Source organism: Dunckerocampus dactyliophorus, chromosome 18, assembly GCF_027744805.1.
Source record: "Dunckerocampus dactyliophorus isolate RoL2022-P2 chromosome 18, RoL_Ddac_1.1, whole genome shotgun sequence".
NCBI classification, from domain to species: domain Eukaryota; kingdom Metazoa; phylum Chordata; class Actinopteri; order Syngnathiformes; family Syngnathidae; genus Dunckerocampus; species Dunckerocampus dactyliophorus.
Genome location: NC_072836.1, coordinates 20,027,981 through 20,047,666, shown reverse-complemented (window position 1 = coordinate 20,047,666; position 19,686 = coordinate 20,027,981). Strand labels below are relative to the sequence as shown.

At 43.3% G+C, this 19,686-nt stretch overlaps 1 protein-coding gene across 1 annotated transcript; it reads right to left on the bottom strand.

Annotated features, from left to right (window-relative positions):
* Positions 1-4,620: 4,620 nt before the first annotated feature.
* rnf216 (ring finger protein 216) lies at positions 4,621-19,394 on the bottom strand. The gene is made up of 17 exons (XM_054759341.1): positions 19,281-19,394; positions 18,531-18,661; positions 18,265-18,395; positions 15,055-16,197; positions 14,881-14,957; positions 14,526-14,634; positions 14,287-14,448; positions 12,576-12,687; positions 12,236-12,369; positions 12,106-12,156; positions 11,864-12,001; positions 11,525-11,673; positions 10,511-10,589; positions 6,947-7,044; positions 5,878-6,100; positions 5,443-5,512; positions 4,621-5,358 (listed from the first exon to the last, which is right to left on the bottom strand). Exons 2-17 carry the CDS (start codon positions 18,595-18,597, stop codon positions 4,976-4,978), a joined length of 3,126 nt encoding a protein of 1,041 aa, XP_054615316.1. The 5' UTR covers positions 18,598-18,661; positions 19,281-19,394; the 3' UTR covers positions 4,621-4,975.
* Positions 19,395-19,686: the final 292 nt, after the last annotated feature.

Below are 19,686 nucleotides of genomic sequence, written 5' to 3'. Positions count from 1 at the left end.
ACACACACACACCAGTCATGATGGTAATGTAATGATGCCGCCTCCAGAGCAGGTCTCTAATCCATTTCCCTCCCATCAGCTCACAGATCCCTGAGGGACACCCGACATGGCAAAACAAAGACACACCACCTCTTCTGGCTGCCTGCTTTTTCTACACCCCCCCCCCCATCTCCTCTACATTCTCCCTCCCTTCCTCCAAACTTTGCCTGAAAAGATGAGTCACAGCAAAATATGACCCAGTTTGTGGCTAAAGTGGACTCGTCCCTCCCGCGATGGGGGAGGGCGTTGGGAAGCTTTCTGCGAAATGGCCGCCATCTCCACCACCCCCCGTCCGCCCAAACTCATCCCCCTTGTCACCATGGCAACACCAGCTTGAGCCTGTTGTCCGTCTGGAGCAAAAAGACGAGAGGAGGCATGGCAACAGATGAGTAGTCGTCACATCCACCAAAACAATGTTCAGTGAGGTGTGGGAGACACTTATAGTCGTTATATAGTCGATAAAATATCAACTTGCTTTGCTCTCCAGTAGCAGGGCAGGCAGGCAGTAGGTCAGTGGGTCAGCCACTAATCTCTTCAGGGGGTGGAATGAATCCCACAATTCCCAAATCAATGAATTAAATGCCCTATTTAAAGGAGAAACACAAATTCTATTCACAGAGAGGAAATAGCGGCAGTCAGCGTCAGCATTGTTTCCCCTCCATAGAAGAGTGTGTTTTTACTGTCATTGATGCAAAACAATGCTTCAGCTCACAAGTCATGAAAAAAGGCACATTACAGTACAGCAAATACTGCAGACTATTTAAGACACGTGGTTTTTGTGTTTAGTAATTGTCTTTTTGGTTAGAGAATATGTTTATTTTTCATGCAATGTCTTTTGCAGCGTCGAGCGCCAAACGAATAATTCTTTCATCCGTCATCTTTTTGACAGTTTCGATGATTTTTTTTTTATGAAATGTGAAGCATTAGGCGTTACTTTTAAGAAAAGTACAGTGAAAAAATACGTGACAACATATTTCAATCTACTAATTTAATTTCTATTACCTTACACTCTTCTGCACTCCGTATGTATGCTGGTGGCCCCGTCTCCACCCACCCAGACAAAGAGACTATATGACTGACAAAAGGGCTCGCTCCATTCATGCCGTTGTTCTGTGGAACAAACATGCCAAGGTGATGAAAGCAATGCACAGAGTGAACTCTCTTCCTGCCTTTTTGGAGCCGGACAATGAGGAAAACAGACACGCATGCTCGTGGCAATATATTGAGGCTGGCAAAATCAATCATTATTTTCATCTGCAACATGACGTGGATCATAAGCATTCACCGCTGTTTTGCCTTGTTTTCAACTATTTCATGTCTTTATGCAACACACCACGCACACTCACATTTAGAGCTAATCGTTTGAACGACGTTCACGGTTATTGGCCTCCATTCCTGTTGACCTGGGCTTTGGTGTAACATATTCCCTTTCTGGTTTGTACGATAATTGTTTTCTGTGCCAAATACAATAACTGGATACATTTGGTGGCATAATGGACCCAAAAGCTAAGATGAGGCCACAGGCTGAGGCAAAAAAAAAAAAAAAGAAGATTAATTCAAAATGCATTCACAATACAGGAGGTAATGAATAACAGGAAGCATTAGAATAGCAGCACAAACATTTACACAACAATGAGCCAAGAAAGATGGGAACTAAGTACACTAACAACGGGAGGAAGGCGAAAACGTGGCGGACAACGGGTGAAAACAATAATTCAATATTAAACAGCACACAAACTAGAAAAAAACCAAAGAGCAAACCCTTACAATATCACTATGACATAATAATATATGTATACATAAGTCTTCTTGAGGCATACACGTGATGACTATACCTTTAAATTACAGCAGTTGACATCCTACTAGCATCTTTGGCATCTTGCACCTCCCATGCTACGTTAGCATTAGCATCAGTGCTAATGTTCACGTTCGAGCTGTTTATAGTGCTTGTACGAATTTCTAAAGCACACTAAAATTAGAAAATGTTTTTTTTTTATGATAAGGCGTTACAAGACAGACATTTATGTTCGCTTTTTAGCACTTACCATATTCTGACCATGTCTTTGTTGGTCAGCTGCCGCTGACTACACTTCTCAACTGTGGGGGGAGCCCTCGAGCAAAGTGTGTATTAGCCCTGTATAAGAGGACCATTAAAATACTTTAACATTTAAAATTGCAAATATTTTATTATATTTTAACATAAAATTATAATTATATTGATAATGATTATCAATATAACTTACTTCATTAATTATGTGCTATTATTTATATTTCATAATTGTAATAATACAGAATACGAAATATTTATGTATGTACTATGCACACACATTTTTTTTACTATTAAATATCACTTATATTGTAGCTTCATTAGTATCATTCGCTTTCTTTTCTGATTGGCTGAGAGAAATCACATGATTCTACTGCATTTAGAATTAAATGACATGGTTTATGGACGGCTAAAACTAGACTGTTATTGTTACAATGATGAAAAGACAATAAACTATCATTTTGACAAAGTGAACCTGAGACATGTTTACAGTAACAGGAAGTCAATTTCACGTTCAAGTGAATTAAAGAGACAGTCCTGTTTAACTTCATTTTAAAATGTAATTCAATTCCACCTTAAGCGGTAGCCTGTATCCGACCAGCAGTCCAAATGACATACATAAATAAATATGTATCACATGGGCTCCAAAAAAATGCATAATATGAGTGAAAAACGCAAACAAACATTGTTTGGGGCGGGGGCAGGGGCGCAGCTGTGAAAGCGCACACACTCTTTAAAAACACACGTTGACTCCTACAACATACACAAACAATAACACACACACAATGTGTGCAGCAGGAATAGTCTGGGGAACACACGCTGCCAGACACCACATGTCCCTGTGGACACACACACACACACACACACACACGTACACACACTGATGTGAATGGTGTGAAGGGCACGTCACATGAGGTGTTATACAATATACATAAAAGTCAAGGGAAGTTGGAGCAGGGCGACAGGAAGTGTCACGTCTGCCTGATAGATTGTATATTTGTACATGGCACCACTCTTCTATCATCACGCATTTATTCACGCTGTGTGCGTGTGTGTGCAGAGTTTTGAATAGGAGACTGTGACGTCACCATCGACCTTCCACTTGGTGTTATGTCTCCAATCACTAAAGGTCAGTGCACGTGGTCAATACACATACTTATTTTATTTTATAGAAGAACGTGGGCTCTCATCCAGTCAGGGATCCAAACTGATGAGTCATTGGAACGGATTTCACCCATTTATTCTGGAAAATGGATGATAATGGAAAACGTACACTGGAATATGTGGAAATAATATCAGATATTATGTTAATGACATTTAATTTAAATTCAATATGCTAATTATTATATATTTTAAATGAAATTAATGTTAATGAGAGTAGCCTTAAATTTCCTATTTGTATTCCATTATTCTTATTACATATATATATATATACACACACATATGTCAATGACATTTAATGTTAATAAATTAAATATACAAGCTTTTTTCAAATTAAATGATGAAATGTTAATGACATTATTAAATATATTTTTCTTTCATTTCCAAAGCATTTTATTATTATTAGTATATATTAAGAAGGATCAATTATAATTACTATTACTAAGAATAATCAAATTAATAAATTAATGAAAAAAAACAATTTGGAAATTGTTTTATTTCCAAGATTATTTTATTATTCTGATTATATGAATAGGAATGATAAGATACAAATCATTACTAATAAAATGTATTAATAAGAATAATCAAATAAAAAAAGGGAAATTAGGATCAATTAGGACATTTGTGTTTAGAATGATCCTATAAACGAGAAAGTGAATGATCTCTCCAACGTGCCAATTCTTTGGGCTTTGAACGAGGTAAGACATGAGCAGATAATGCCGTTCTAATACTCCTTTAAGACTAATCCCGAGAATAGCGGTATAATGGGATTAATCAAATGCTGATTTGTGCAAAAAATCATGATTAAAATGTGTAGTTTGGAACGGAAGAAAAAGCAAAATAGAAAAAGGCACAAACCTTATATAGTGCCAATTATACAGTATAACTGCATGGCTGTTATGTAATGTCATCCGTTTAACAGCATATCAATCCTTGTTGTTTGTGCTAAACTGTGCGGCATTTGACCCTTCGAAAAAAAAGTGCTTCTGAAATATCATGTGATGAGATCACATGCACAGCCAGGAAATGGTATGTAATGATTTGTTTCATTTGAGTATTTTTTTTAAATTTTTTACAGCTGATCAAAGGAGACTTTAGCGTACTGTACCTAAGAAGCGTCTCCTCTAGCAGCCATGACTAAATCCATGAGGATGCCCTGGGCTACAAGCAGCTTTACTCTGCTGCTTGTATTGTCTCCATGCGAACACAGGACGCTAAAGTGATTAGTCACACTCGTAGCACACTTGCTTGAACAAAGCAACCCACTCTGAGGCTGTCGCTAATCCATGATTGGTTTAAAGCATCCTCCCTTGTCATGTGATTGGGGGCTCACTTATCATGAGTCAGCTCTTCCACCAGGGAGATTGAGAACATGAACAAAACAAAAATTTATTAGAAAAGGGCATGGCTTCGCACACGTTTCATAAACGTACAGAAGGGAATGCTCAACTCTTTGCAGTACAGAAAACATCCGCAATAACAACAGTACTAACAACTGTTTCTAAGTCTCTTAACTTGCTCTTTTTTTTTGTTTGAAAGGAAGGGGGCAAAAGGGCGAAAAGAGGGAGAGCCCCCCCCATTCAGTGTGAGAAGGCCAGGTGTTTCTTCATGTGAACGAGTGATCATGTGTGACATGAGAGCTAAATATCATTAGAAAACAACATAGGATGCGAAGGACAGCTCTGAAACAGCCCCGTGTGTGTGTGTGTGTGTGTGTGTGTGTGTGTGTTAAAAGCGTCTGTAGTAGCGGTGGGCGGGCCCGTAGTGCATGGGCAGGTCCATCATCTCCATGTTCCGCGGCTGAGGAGGGTTGCCGTGGCGATTGTTATTGTGATGGTGGTGGTGATGATGATGATGGTAGTGTTGGTCGTTGTTGTTATTCAAAGGCGGGATGTGCGGCAGGGGCGGCACGTAAGGCGCCGGGGGTATAAACAGGGGCAGAGCTTGGAAAGGGCCTTGCGGGGGCACAAAGAGAGGAGCCTGTACCGCTTGGGGGTGAGGGGGCACCAGGGGCGGCGGAGGCGGGTTTTCGGGGGGCGGACCCACACGTGGACGCTTGGCCTCTTTGACGGGGGCCTCTACAGGAGGGCCCAGCCTCTTACCCAAATTATCTGAGGGAGGGGGGAAAAAGGAAAAGTTGAGTTGGGCCGCAGTGCCTACAAGAGGCAAATGAAATGAATGGGAAAAATGATGACCTGCAAACTTCTTATTCAGCTGCACTTCTCCTTCCTTCTGGATCTCCTGAATGATGCGCTCGTCATCTTTCTGCAGGAACACACACACAAACTGCCAGTTAGCCAGGTGGTTTCATGTAGTCTTTTTTAGTTGTTTTATATGTTGATCTATTCCAGGAGTCTTTATAGTTTGAATGCGTTCTTTTGGAATAAGTGCGGTAAAAAGGTCTGCAGCTCCGGAGAAGTATCGGGGGTGGGGTGGGGTGGGGGTGCTAATTGCTGCTTGTGGTTGCCAGAGGTACAGTAGCCAGGTCACTGTGGGCTTTCACAGGGCCAGATGGTTGGGGTCGAAAGCGTGTCCTGAGCATATTTTAGATGCTGGGAGCGGATGGGCACTAACTGAAGGTATTTTGGTTTGTAGTTGGGGTCGTGTTGTGTGTGTGTGTGTGTGTGTACCGTGGGATCCGTCCACAAGGAACACTTGCGGCAATGGCGACAGGGGGCGCCCGGGGAACGGGCGTGCTGGCAGAAGTGGTTGTATCCAGTGATGGGCTCACGGCAGAGGTAGCACATGAAGCTCCCACAGCGGCACGACATGCGGTTGCAGCCCTCTGACTTGACCAGGCCCGTGCCACACTTGACACACTTCCTGACACGGGCGGCCGTCATGCGCTCCTCACTGAAGAACAAGAAAGGGTAGTGGGCTTACTGGTTATTGGGTTAAGTTAGTTGAAAGGAATTATAACATTTATAACCATACAGCATTTTGCACCAGCAGAGGGGGTGCAACTGATTCATGCACAGCAAAATTGCTGCCTAAATAAGCTGCAGTAGACTAGAAAACACAAACTTATACAGCAGGAAAGCAAAGCTTGGTGCCGGAAACATTTTGCACCAGCAGAGAGGCTGCAACTGACTTAAGCTCAATTGTTTTCTGCCTAAACGGGCAGTTTTGGAATACAAAACAGGAAAGGGGGAGAACAAAACACTTTATACCAGCAGTAAAGGATTCAGTCCCAAATAGTCTGCTGCCTAAACAGGCTGTAGTAGAAGCAGAAACAGAAGATATCCAACAGGAGAACAAAGTCTGATGCTGAAAACGCAGGTACAATAGATTCAGGCCCAACTAGTTTGCTGCCTAAATAGGCTGCAGTGACATACAAAACACACAAAGTTGTACAGCAGGAGAGCAAAGTTTGGGCTTCAGACTCTGCTGTCTTTCCATTGTTTCAACCAAGGCAGTAAAGGCCTAATTTTTCAGTGTAATGACATTTGAATAATCAGGTCAATGCACTGATCTATCCAGCAGGCCACTTCCTGTCTCTGTCAGCACCAGGAAGTAGGAAGATGTGTTCAGTGGCTCCAAACAGGAAGTATTGGCCTAGCAGGCTCGCAGGAAGCAGCCGGCCTCTTTGCTTCCCAGAGGGTTGTCCGGGGAAACCAGAGCACAACATCCTCTCCGGTGTATGATGATGAAGAGTGGAAAGACAGCCCAGATATTTTTCTGTGCACATTATGGACTTACAAGAGCACCCTCATGCGGATCTCGTCTCTCTCCAGGACTTGCTCGCAGGTCTTCCCTGCATGAAGCTTCCATTGCACGTGACATTTCCGACAGCTTTCCTACACACAAGACAATCGTTTGGTTAGAATCTCCCAGAAACGTTTATTCGTTTGTTGTCAAATCAGAGAAATAGACGCGCCTGCACTGCAGACACAGCAAGGTGTGGCCCTGCGTGCATGTGTGTGTGTGTGTGTGTGTGTGTTGCTCTTGACTGACTGCCTGGTTGCCTAGAAACTGTGAATCCATCCTGTGAGCTTCAGCTAACACACGTATAGCGTTGTCTCACACACACACACACACACACACACACACACACACACACACACACACGCTGCAGCTCGTGTTAATCCTCAACTAAGTGGACGCTGCATCAATATTTGAGTCATCACTCATCTAACATTGAAGATTGGCCAGGAGCAGGAAGAGGAGGAGGGGCGGGCATGGCAGTGGGATCGCAGAGTTGCGTGCATGTGGTCTTTCACACAAGGTCAGACAGAGGATAAAGAAAATGGCAGATTTAGATGAAGAGAAGAGACTGGTGGAAGTCCACTGGTTCACCCTTTATGAGCCAGTTTCATGCGGAAGCCCCCTTTTTGGGTTGGAAAAGACATTTGAATGGGCTTTTCGTGAAGGAAGAATGCTTTAAGATTTTGAGACATTTTGCACATTACGTACAGGCAACATAAAAAAGGTGACAGTGTGCAGAAATGGGCCTTCATGCCACAAGAAGCCGACAAAGCGAGAGTGTGGTGAACCACCGCCCCCTACCGTTCACCACTGGTGACTTGCTCTACCCCTGCCCTCAACACACACATACTGTAGGAAATAACTCTTCTTTTACTATCCACATCCCTTCTTTCTAGCCTCAGCTTGTGCTCCTCCCTTGCATCCCTTCCCTCCTGTGCTAACCTGTCATTACACGCCACCCCCCTGGGGTTGCTTCATTCATAGCATGCCTCTCTTCCTCCATTTCTTTTGTCTCGGGGCTGCAGCATTCACATTCCCTTATAAGGCGGTACGAGCCCTTTTGCAGAGGCTCCGACAAGGGGTGGGGGCCGCATTGTGTTGCGTTTTCGGGTGGGAGGTGCCTTTTGCTGCCGTCGAGAATAACCGCCGACATGACGCTAGATTTGAAGAGTTAAGCACAATATTAAGCACGCAGATGACTTTCCACTGGCCTGCCATGGAGGACTCATAATGCACGCCAGGAACAAGCATGTTCTGATATTCTCATATTTAACCACATGTGGAATACATTAGCGTGTGAGGGATGTAGGAGGAGGAGAATGTGGGTCATACTTGATGTGAACCACATTTGAAATGGAGGAGGAAGTGCTTTCAGCCAATAAGCAGACAGTGTGAGGGGCGTGGAGAGAACAGCATGCCAATGAGGCGGCATGGGGGGGGGGGGAGTAGAGTGGTGGGTGGGCTTATGGAAGTGTGTCAATTACATAATAAGGCCCCGCCCTCGTCATATATGTATTGATTCAAAAACTGGGAAAGTACTTAATAAAACATACATTTATTTTACATATCCGAAGAGAAAGACGGACCCTAACTTTGTTCTTCAAAGCTCAATTTGTTCCTTTTAGACAAACCGTATGAGGTTGACATGATGGCGTCTTAATAGCTGATCAAAATTTGCAGCCGTTGCGTGCACAAGCACTGAGGGTGTCTGCATTAGCGTGAAATAAAATGCAGCTGTGTGCATGTGCCCACGCTGTACACTCACAAAGAGCTCCACATAGAGGCTCGTTGGCGGAATTGCATGAGAATGAACTGACTCCAGTTCAATTTGATTACATTTTGATTGATGTAGTGTTTGTTCAGCTTCTTGTAAATATATTCATGGGGGGGGTAAGTTCCTCCCTTTGGCACTCACGTCCGCCACACATCCGTGACACTGCTGACCTTATCACCGTCAAGACTAACTTAAAAACTCACTTGTTCCGCACTGCCTTTAACAGATAACACTTTAAACTAGGGACGCTCTGATCTGGGTTTTATGCTGCCGACTCCGATACCGATCACTCAGGACTGAAATCGTCTGATACCGCTATCGATCACATAGATTAATGATACATTTTTCTATTTATTTATGATGAGTGCTATTGGCCAGGGTTAACGTATAAAGGCAAAAAGTCAGGACAATTCCAAGGATACTTGAATTCTCTCAGAATTCCTGGCTGCACCCCTGCTACTGGCTATCTGATATGAAAACCGGAACCATAAAATCACCTTAATTTACACAAAAACATATCAGACTTCCTTTTTCAAGGGAACTTATATCACCAGTGAAACTTCCAGAGGATGAGACGCCTTCTTTAAGAAGACTTGGGATGTGAGAGTACACTGGTGGAGCTCCTGCAGGACTTCCGGGTACGTGAGAGAGCACGCGGTGAACCCGGTGTCTTCCACCGCGGTGGAAGGCCGGTCATCTTGTCCCACGAATTCAATTAATTTTGGGGTTATTAGTTTAGCCTTTTGACTTTCACGCACATACGGGCGAGTGTCCGCGTGGCTGCCTTAGCTGGTGTTTGACTGATGATCACACCGTGAGCCTCGAAAACTCACCATACTACGTCAAGTGTTTGTTGTTCGTATATAAAACTGAAGCTTTTTAACGTGCTACCCCCGCAAGATAGTTTTCGTGGCATGTGTTGGCAGGTAAGTTCAGACAAGATCGTTTTGGTTTTGACAAGCCTGCTCACTGTGAAGGAAAAAAGCGGGAGGAGGAAGCTGCCCAAGATGTTAGTTAGGGCAAGACACTACACTGCACAAAGGGATCACTGCGGCTTCCAATAGTACTAGCCACAGGTGATCGGCATTGAAAGGCATTTGTTTTTTTGTTTTCACTTTCTACTGTTATTTTTGTATTTTGTAAATAGGTGTATTTGTTTGCTTTTACCATGTAAACCATCTGAGTTTTTGAAAAGTGCTTGATAAATAAAACGTATTTTTCTTAATACTACTACTATTATTATTATTATTATTATTAATATAACTATATTGATGTCAAATCTTATTTGACCTGAATTACACTTGAAATTTGCCAAGACTGGTGTGTGAAATTTAACATACGAAACTCCCTTTGTCCAAAAGCTAGTGAGTAATGGAGTGTTGAGTGTTGAGTCAAACATTGCAATTCTGGAAGGTCAGAGACATCTGCACACATATGGGAGGACTGTGTGTGTATTTGGCATTGTTTCATCCCGATAAAGGAGATTTCTAGACTAATTCATTTTGTTTTGCCCCCCCTTTCCCAGCATTCCTCAGACAGTGGGAGGAGACACAGTGATAAGAGGTGGTGGCCGCTCCAGGAGGGGCCATTTGCTCCCCCACATCAGTCCCTCCTCTCAAACATCATGCTTGACCTCCTCACCCAGCACCCAGCATGATTCCTGCTGGTCCACACACTGTAAGGCTACACCATTCGCTCACAATGGAAACAACAAATTGATGATGAGCTCCAACTGAATTTGGACCTCAATTATTGTAAACACATCACGGAAGTGCAGGACTGACCTTGCGGCAGCGAGGGTTGGGGCAGCTGAAGAGAGACATTTCTTTGTCCAGCAAGGCCGGGAAGTTACAAGAGGGACATCTGGGTGAGGGGTGAAAGTGTCAGCATGTTACTAGAAGCACTCAAAAGCATGTATATAATAAAAAAAAATAGAACATCCACTCTTCTAGTTAACAACACAGTTGTACTCCAAATTCCTTTGTGGCAATAAACCAACCAATGAAAATGTAACTAGCTCAGCACATCTAATACTACATACGGTCAGTCATTTTCTTGAATTGGCCATCTATTGAAAGTTTGTACAGCCATGGCCAAAAATGTGGCGAGTGGCTTAAATCTTGGGCTTCAATTTCTGTGATCCCCGGAAAAATTGTTGTTATTAAGTAAATAAAGCACATCAATGAAGTCAGTCCCAAAATGTTGGCCATTTTTGGCCAGAATGTATAGTCATGGCCAACCATGACTATACATTCTGCAAACAAAGTGTAGCTCCTACACTCAATATTCATGTAACTAAAAAAAGGAACACCCTTGCATACCACGCATGCATTAAGTTAAAGGAAAAACTGCACTTTCTAAATGTTTTTCCCCATCAATGTAACATTACTGACACCTAGTGACCAGTGTAGAATACTACATATCATTGCAACGTCTTTGAATGCGTCTTCTGAATGCCTTGTATTTGTAATTGGTTCATTCAGCCATTTTTATGCTTGAAAATGCTTAATTTAGGCAACAAACACGTATAATTTGCTTAAACATGCATATTTTTAACAAATAATGGGTCGTAGTCAAGCAATAAACAGCATGATTGATTAATTTATATATTTTTGAAAAATCGTGGAGCGAAGCTGCAAAATTCAAAGCGCAAAGTGGTGAGGTATTACTGTACATCTCAAGTGGAGCTGTGCGATATATTACATTTGTGTTTGGGTCCACACACATCGTATTTCCTATACTGCATCTATTAGAGCTCGAGCCCATGAACACGCGACGACCAACCACTTCACTCTTACCTCACTAGTTCATCAGCGCAGGTGGCCGCAATGGCCTCCTCCGCCTGCCTCTCGTAATATTTGCAAAGGATGTTCTCTGGCAGGACCTTCTCCAGTTCGGCCACCGGGTAGGAGCACGTGCAGCCCGCCTCCATGCAGCTCAGCTGTGACTGCAAAACGTGCAAACAGAAGTACATGCTGTCACCAAATTCCTAAATTAAAGTTGATTTTCTGGACACAATACCGGTGGTCCTCTATTTTAACCACTTTGTTGTATATATTTGGGTAAAGTGGACTCTGCCAACTATTGCTTCATTGAGTGCACTGCTACTTTCAAACAAAAACAACAACATGTCATACCTTCCCGGTGCCAAACACAGCCTCCTGAGCATATTTGACGAGGCACTCTTTACAGAACAGGTGTCCGTCTGAACACTGCGTCATTTTCTCAAAGGCAAACTCCCCATAGCAGCAGCCGCACTCTATCAGCTGACCATCCTGGATGAAAAAAAGAAGAAGCTTGAATTCAGGAATTTTCATACGTCCCAAGAAATGCCTGAAAAATCCTGTGGCTCATGATTTGGAGAGTGAAATAAACCTACCTTCTTATATTCATCTTCATTGACTTGCAGTGCGAGAAGGAAATCCTCATGCTGCAAAGACAAAGGAGTCATTTGATGACCTCGACGCTCCTCGCTTGGAAACAAATGAGTGTCAGTGAGCACAGTGCACCTCTGCCCATTCCTTGGCCTTCTGCTGAAAGAACATGACCTCCTTTTTTAAAGAATCCTCCAGATTGCTGTACGTCCTGCAGTAGCGGCGGTCATTCTCCAAGAAGTACATCCTCTTGTCAAATTTCAGCTGGCCTGCAGCACAGCGGGGGATGACACATTAAAGCACACTTCTTAAATTCTGTGGTCTACACTCAACACAAGTAGAAATCCTGATGTTGTCCCCACGGTGTATCTCAGAAGAGCTCTTCAACCAAAGTAGCTGACGCTTTATGAGTGGAGAGGCGTGCATGTGTACTCATAAAAGTCTTTTTTTTTTTTTTTTTTAACTATCCTCTCACCGTGTTCAAAATGGAAATCAATGAAGCAGCGCTCATATGATGATCCTTTCCGTCGTCTCTTTCCTGAGGGGTCGCCTGAATCTTGCCACTTCTTCACTGCTTCAAATAAGGCCTGGTGGGAGACGTTAAGTGGAATCATGAATCATGATTCAATGGAATCATAATCATTTTATTAAAAACTGCCATTAGTTTCTTAAATTAGCCTAAAATGGCAAAGTTACACAAACTTATATTCCTAATATTCTTAACAAAGAAACATATTTGTCCACCAGAGGGTGCTATTTTTCCCGAGTCAAAGCAAGCAGCAAAATTCCATACCTTTTACAGTTTTTAAAAGCGTGCCTTGCTATAGACGTGAGTGTGAAGTGTGTGCGAGTGGTTTTTTTTTTCTTTATTTACCGTATTTTCCGGACAATTAGCCGCACTTTTTATTCAGCGTTTGCCTGGTCCTGCGACTTGTACTCCGGAGCGACTTTATTACTATAACTTGCCTTTCAAGATGAAATGTTTGTTCTTGGTCTCTGATTTTAGAACATAAATTTCCCCCCCAAAAATGTGACTTATAGCCCACTGCGATTTATATATGTTTTTTTTCCTTCTTCAGTGTGTATTTTGGGCTGCAGCGACTCATAGTCCAGAAAATACGGTAGTTTTTTTTTTTGTTTAGTTTTTTTTATCTGGTGTTATGCAAAAAAATAATGCCTTAAAATCAATGTTGCTGCCAGTCATTAACAGATGACAAGGCCTAATATTAACAATAATAAAAATAAGCATATTTTGTTAACAAAACTGATTTATGTAAATATTCAGTCGCAGGGCATATATAGACAAACAACCTTTCATGCTCACTTTCATACCTGGACAATTTTAGCGTTGCCAATTAACCTGAAATGCATATATTTGGAATGTGGGACGGAATCTGACTACCCGGAGAAAACCCACGCACGCAAGAGGAGAACATGCAAACTCCACACAGAGATGTCCAACAGAGATTCAAACCCAGACCTTCCAGATCTCCTGACTGTGTGACCAGCATGCTAACCACTAGGCCACCTTGCAGCCTTGCAGAAGTAGTTTTTAATGAGTTACGCGTTAGAAGTGGGGAAAAAAAGTTTTTGGAAAGCTGGTATTTTTTGTCATTAGGACCTTGAGTGTGATGTTTTTGTATCTGACGAGGGAAAATAAATGCATGAAAATCATTGCTGTTGTCCATCACCACCCCATAATAAGCATACCATATACTCCTTCAAAGTGACCGAGTTGTAAACAGTTTTGAAATATTTAAAAACTCCAAAATATAATATTTGATATTTTTCAATTTTTGACTTGTTTACAGTCAGGGAAAAAAAAATCCAACTACAGTATTTTTACACTCGTTTTTAAGAAGGTGCCATTTTTTGTCATTAGGGACAACCAGGATGTTTGAAGGACTATTTATATTACAAAATATGTGAAGTAAAACAGAAGTTTAAAACAAGGTCAAGGATAGGCCAGGCCATCTTACGGGTAATAAAAAAAAACTCAGATTAAGTATTGCATAAAAATAGAAAAATTGTCAAAAAGTTCAGTATTATAAACTACTGGTTCACGCTTGAAAAAACATCCTGATCCTTGAATTGGTCTTTTAGTCGGAATTGAACTCATGATATCAAATTACTGTTTATTTATAAGAGGTAAAGGAACAAGAGTGTCTGTGAATGAACGTCAGTACCTTGCGTGTGATTGCATAATGTCCCTTCAGGACACTGAGAGCCCATTTGATGTCCTGACAGCTGATCATCCGGAAATCCGCCATGAGCAAGTCTGCTGCCTGCATCATGACCACTGGACCCACAGTTCCCAGCATGGTGTAATCAAACAGGTCCTCTGTTAACTGAAAAGGCCCATAAGAGGTTACTGTCTAAACATATTAACAGGGTGTGACTTAAGTGCTTGAAAAGTATGTGTTACTTCTGTGTCAGTGTCTCCAGACTCCAGTAGGATGCTGGTGGGCGCTATTGCACCTGCCGCAGCCTCCGTCTTTGGGTACTCTGGGTTCTCCAACAGCAGGTTACATATACTACAAATATAGCAGAGGAAAGGTGTAGGTAAACAAGACGTGCACAGTTACTTAGGTGCCCTGATTGGTCTGTCTGATAGTGCTAGTATTAAGATGAATATGGTAAAGGATTGTTTGCTTAACAAAGTTACAATTGCAAAAAAACACACAAACCATCATGAAATAAAACCAGTGACAATGTTCTCCTAAACGGGTGTTTAGGATATTAAGACAGCAGGAAATCAATCCAAAAAAGATGCTTCTCACGCATTCAAATCTTTCAGGTTATTAGTTTGGATGAGTTCTGCTACATAGGCTTCTTGGACGTCTGGGAAGAGATCCAACTTGAGAGAGAAAGACAGAGAGAAAAAGCAAAACATAAAAGCACAGCACATGTGGAGAATTGCGAAAACAATGAAAGAGGTGCACATTACTACTTACGACACCAGCGATGAGGGTCCTGACGTGGAGTTGCATCTCCGGCCTCTCTCGTGGCACAGAGGGACCGGGTCTTGCATCTTCTATTGTGGGAATGTCCTCTGGAACAGGAGGGACCGCAACCAGACCAGGGGCTGGGTTGATCCTTTCTGGGTTTGGGCCTGCAGTTTCTATTCTGTTGTGGGGACCTGAAGATGCGGGAGCTGGAAGAGCAGGAGGATTGAAGTTCGTGTGGGCGCTGGAGGCGCCACCTTGTGGCCAGGGATTGAAACCAGCCTTCCCGGCTGCCTGACTCCCTAACATGATCCGATGACCTACCACTGGAGGTCCCAGTCTCTCTGGGGCCGCAGCTATTAGCACAGCAGAGTGAATTGCCATCTGAGGGCCCTGGGGGGGCTGGACTAGAGTCTGGGTCGGGGCCTGGGCGAGGGGTTTGGGTTCAATCTGAATAAGATTGCCCTGCGTGGGATATAAGACGGGCTGCGTCCTGACTGTGGGCCGGCTCTGCTGCTGAGCCTGCGTTATCAGAGCGGAGGCCCGGATGCTGGGTTGTTGTGGAAGGATGAAGAGGTTCATGCTCTTCACCTGAACAGGCTGGGGCACTAACGCTGTGTTCCTACTTGGCTGAAGCTCTGTAGATGTGCTGGGCCGGGGCTGCGTCTGTGAGGGACCCTGTGCAGATGAAGTACTTGCCTGAGGATTGTCTTGCATGCTGGTAAAAGCCTTGTCTTGATTCACTGTGGAGGAGCCAGGCAGTGTTTTTCCAACTGTGAGGCTAGAAGTACTTGGCTGGGGCTCATCCACTGGATGTCCCGCAGAGCCCTCCAGTGCAGGTCCAGATGTGCTAGGCTCAACTTGTGCTTGTGCATGTCCTCCAAATGTGACAGCTGGTAGGGAGGTAGATTGAGCTTTGCCCTCCGCCTTTACCTCTAACAGTTTAACATCGTTTTGCTGCTGTGTTGCGCCCTCCTTCTTGACTGCCGTGTGGAAGGCAGCATCTCTGGAGGTAGAGGGGAGCGGGCCTGGGTCTCCCTTCGGTGCTCCAGAAGCTGCACTACGTTGACCACCAACTTCAATGAGGTTTCGCGACGCCCCGCTCCACTTCGCTGCCGGCCGTATAACAAGTCGGCGTGCGGGAACTCGCTGCTACAGGGACAAAGCGGAGATTGTGTCATCACACGGCACCGCTTAATGTGCCTCGCATCCTCTTTGTTCCAGCTATGTGCCGTCTGTCTGGATGTGGTGCTGAGAATGCACGCTGGAGGATCCCTACCGTGACTGGCTGAAATCATGGCTCAAAATACATTCAGGAAAAATACAGGCGGTCCTCACGTTACGACGCAGGAAACTACAACTAGTGATGTGCATGCGGCGGATGAATACGATTAGATGTGGTTCTTTTTCATTAACTCTTGCCCTTCATGACGTCTCCCAAGCGTAAAGCATACTCTTCCGGTGGCAATGGGTCAAACAAAAAGAAAGTGCAAGTGAAAAGTGAAGCAAAATTCAATATCGTAAAATGCTCAGAAAGCGGGGAAATGACGACCAATATTGGCCAGTGGTTCCCAAAGTTTTTACAGTCGCATCCCCTTTCACACATTTGACCTGAAGCCATGCACCCCCACTCCTGGACACATAAAAAACATAAACCTACTTTATCTTAATTATCTTAGAATATTGAACATAGTTAATTGGGTAATTCATTTTAGAGTAATTCCAGGTAAAAAATGTGTATCTCACATGAGCACTAATACATTTTTTATCCCAGTTTGATGTTGGCATCCGTCCATTTGAATGGACTTTTTTTTTGTCTATTCACGATGGCTACGGTTTAAGTCTGCATAATATTTGAATAAAAAAATTGAAGGGGAAAGTTTAACAATCATAATAAAGCAGTATCCAAAGTACAAAAACACATACAACCAACGATAAAGCCTCATTTTAGGGGAATGGCCACGCACGGTGACAGGTTTTCACCGCTGCGCTGTGCGGAGATTGGAACACCAATATAAATGAGCTCTTCAAGATGAAACACTCTTAATGCACAAAATAATCATCAAACCTACTTACTGTATTTGTTCACATGACGCACACAGCGCAATGAACAACTTCAAGATCAGTCTCCTTTCTGCTCCGTACTCCCGTTACAATTGGTGTACCCCTGGAGATACGTGTACCAAACTTTGGGAAACTAGGGGCTAAACTGTTCGACTCACGCGACCATCAAGATGGTATGCTATGTGAAAGGATCTGCTCCGATAAAATGTGACAGTGGTAACTAAGCAGCGTAGTGGTCTCTTTATTGACATTTCCCCCTCTCGATTAGCCTGTCTCTCCCTCCGTCGCAACGCCCCTTCCAGATGATGTGTGGAAGCGTGCAGGCCAGTCGTTGACCAGTGAGAGCCACGACTAGCGATAGTGCTAATAACACAAGAAGATGGAGACTCTCTTCCTTTGTTTCCCGGTGAAATACGTAAACCAGGGGTGTCCAAAGTGCAGGCCAGGGCCATTTGCGCACCACCGCTCGTTTTTGTACGTGCCCGTGGCACATTGTAAAAATAAAATAAACACAAGCAAAAATGGAAATAATACAGCAAAAAGGTATAATGTAAGAAGAAAATGCAGAAATGCTGATACTAAAAACTAATGTATAACATGTCTAAATAAATGTGTACATTTTTTTTTTTACCATTTAAAAAAAATTTACACACACATGCGTCATGGCCAATTGCGCAAATTAGATGATGACATCATCTGGAGCGGTGGTTCTCAACTGGTTTGCCTGCGGGACCCACCATCACCCCTCAATGACGAGCGGCAAAAGAAATTGCGGAAATGTTTTCACCTCACGTCTCAAATATCTTATATTTCAAGGGACTGTTTGCAACACAGCATGAGCTGCTGCAGTGACACTCTGCCCTCTCTTCACGGCACGTTCTTCTCCAGCAGGTATCTGCAGCTGTGTGTCGACGAAAGGCAAGTTATGTCCCACTCGACATCCTTTACAAAGTCGCCCATAAACAAGCATGCACCTCGTGGTGCCGCCGTGAGTGACTAGCACAGACATCGGGTCATTACATGATATATTTTTTGCCCACTGAAAACAGCTCTGCAACCCACTTTTTGAGAACCAATGATGTCGATCCCCCAACAACCCTCCGCCACATATACATTGCAGTCCTGTAGGAACGACTTATATAGTGTCTTTCTTACCTCCAGTATGCTGACATCATCTTCGGCGGCAGCGTCTGGCACTAAAACCGGACTGACAGGTACCAAAGGCACAGGCTCCTCATCAGAGTCATCGGAAATGGTGATCAGCTCTCTCTGACGGCCTCTGGTGCCTTCAAATCAAACGCATTGATATGTGTTCAAACAGCTAAATAAACCAAATCTGTTTTTTTATAATAATAATAATTTTTGCAGTCAGCCTCCTCTCAGAAAATGCCCTACACTTTGTTGGTATTGTTTGAATCTACCTTGGCTTCGGTGGACGTTGAAGCTTGCCAGGAGAATAACATCGTCATCGCTGCACCCATCTGCCATGATGATACACAACTCACCAGCCCCCCAGATCGGCTTGCAGAGGTCACTGTTTAGTTGACACCATCTGACCCAGTAAAACATACAGTACCATTAAAAATAAAATAATCCAGTGATTATTCTATAAAGTGGCTAGCCTTTGGAATAGCACCACTACTCATCATTTTAGATCAAATAATTTCAAATGCTTACAGACAGCTGATGAATCCTTCAGAGAAAGCACACATCTCATTTAAATGGAATTATTAAGACTAGTGTTGCTTGGACAAAAACTCCGCAAGACCAAGCAGCCCGAACACATGTTCAGCAATGCTCCATTATCACTACCCCTCTGAAAGGTTGATCTTAAAAACGAAACCACAAAGATGGTGAAGTACTAAATCAAATCGTTGATCACAGTGTTGACAGTAGCGCTACCGTTCTATTACCAGAGCGCATAGCAAGCCGTCGTTAAATTCAAACATGATTTTAAAAAGTAACTGATCATTTCCGAGTATATATAAACTGAAAGAAAAAATGCGAGGGTGGCCGCGAAGCTAACGTTGATTAGCACGGCTAGCTAGCCAGCTAGCCAGCAGGTTAACTTGTTAGGGGGACTTCTGATTTAGTCGCCAGTGCCTAAAACCAGGCATATTTAACATGGGATCAATGTTTTGGACAGAAATACGCCAGAAGATTGACAATACCGTTGCTTTTTGTTGGAGTGCCCGTACAAAGCGTCTTCTTTGTGAACTGATACGAGCTTCCGCGAAGAACCAAACAAGCTGCCAAAACAAGAGCATAGGCAGGTTCGTGACGTCATGCGCACAAAGCCTGTGTCACGCTCGCGGCGCGTTGGGAAATGTAGTTCTTCGCATTGACATGTAGTTGTCCGCATTTAAACGTGCTTCTGCCTCTCACGTCTTTTTACACGGTCTGCTGAATTCTTATGTTCCAAAATGACTTTAATCAGTGGTCCTCAACTGGTGGGTCGGCTCCGGAAAAGTGGATCGTGGATCCATTCTGGGTGACATTAACATTTGTAATATACAAGCAATGTTTGCGATGTCTGACTTGTTTTGGGGGTTTTTTTACTTGAAATTGAGCAATAAT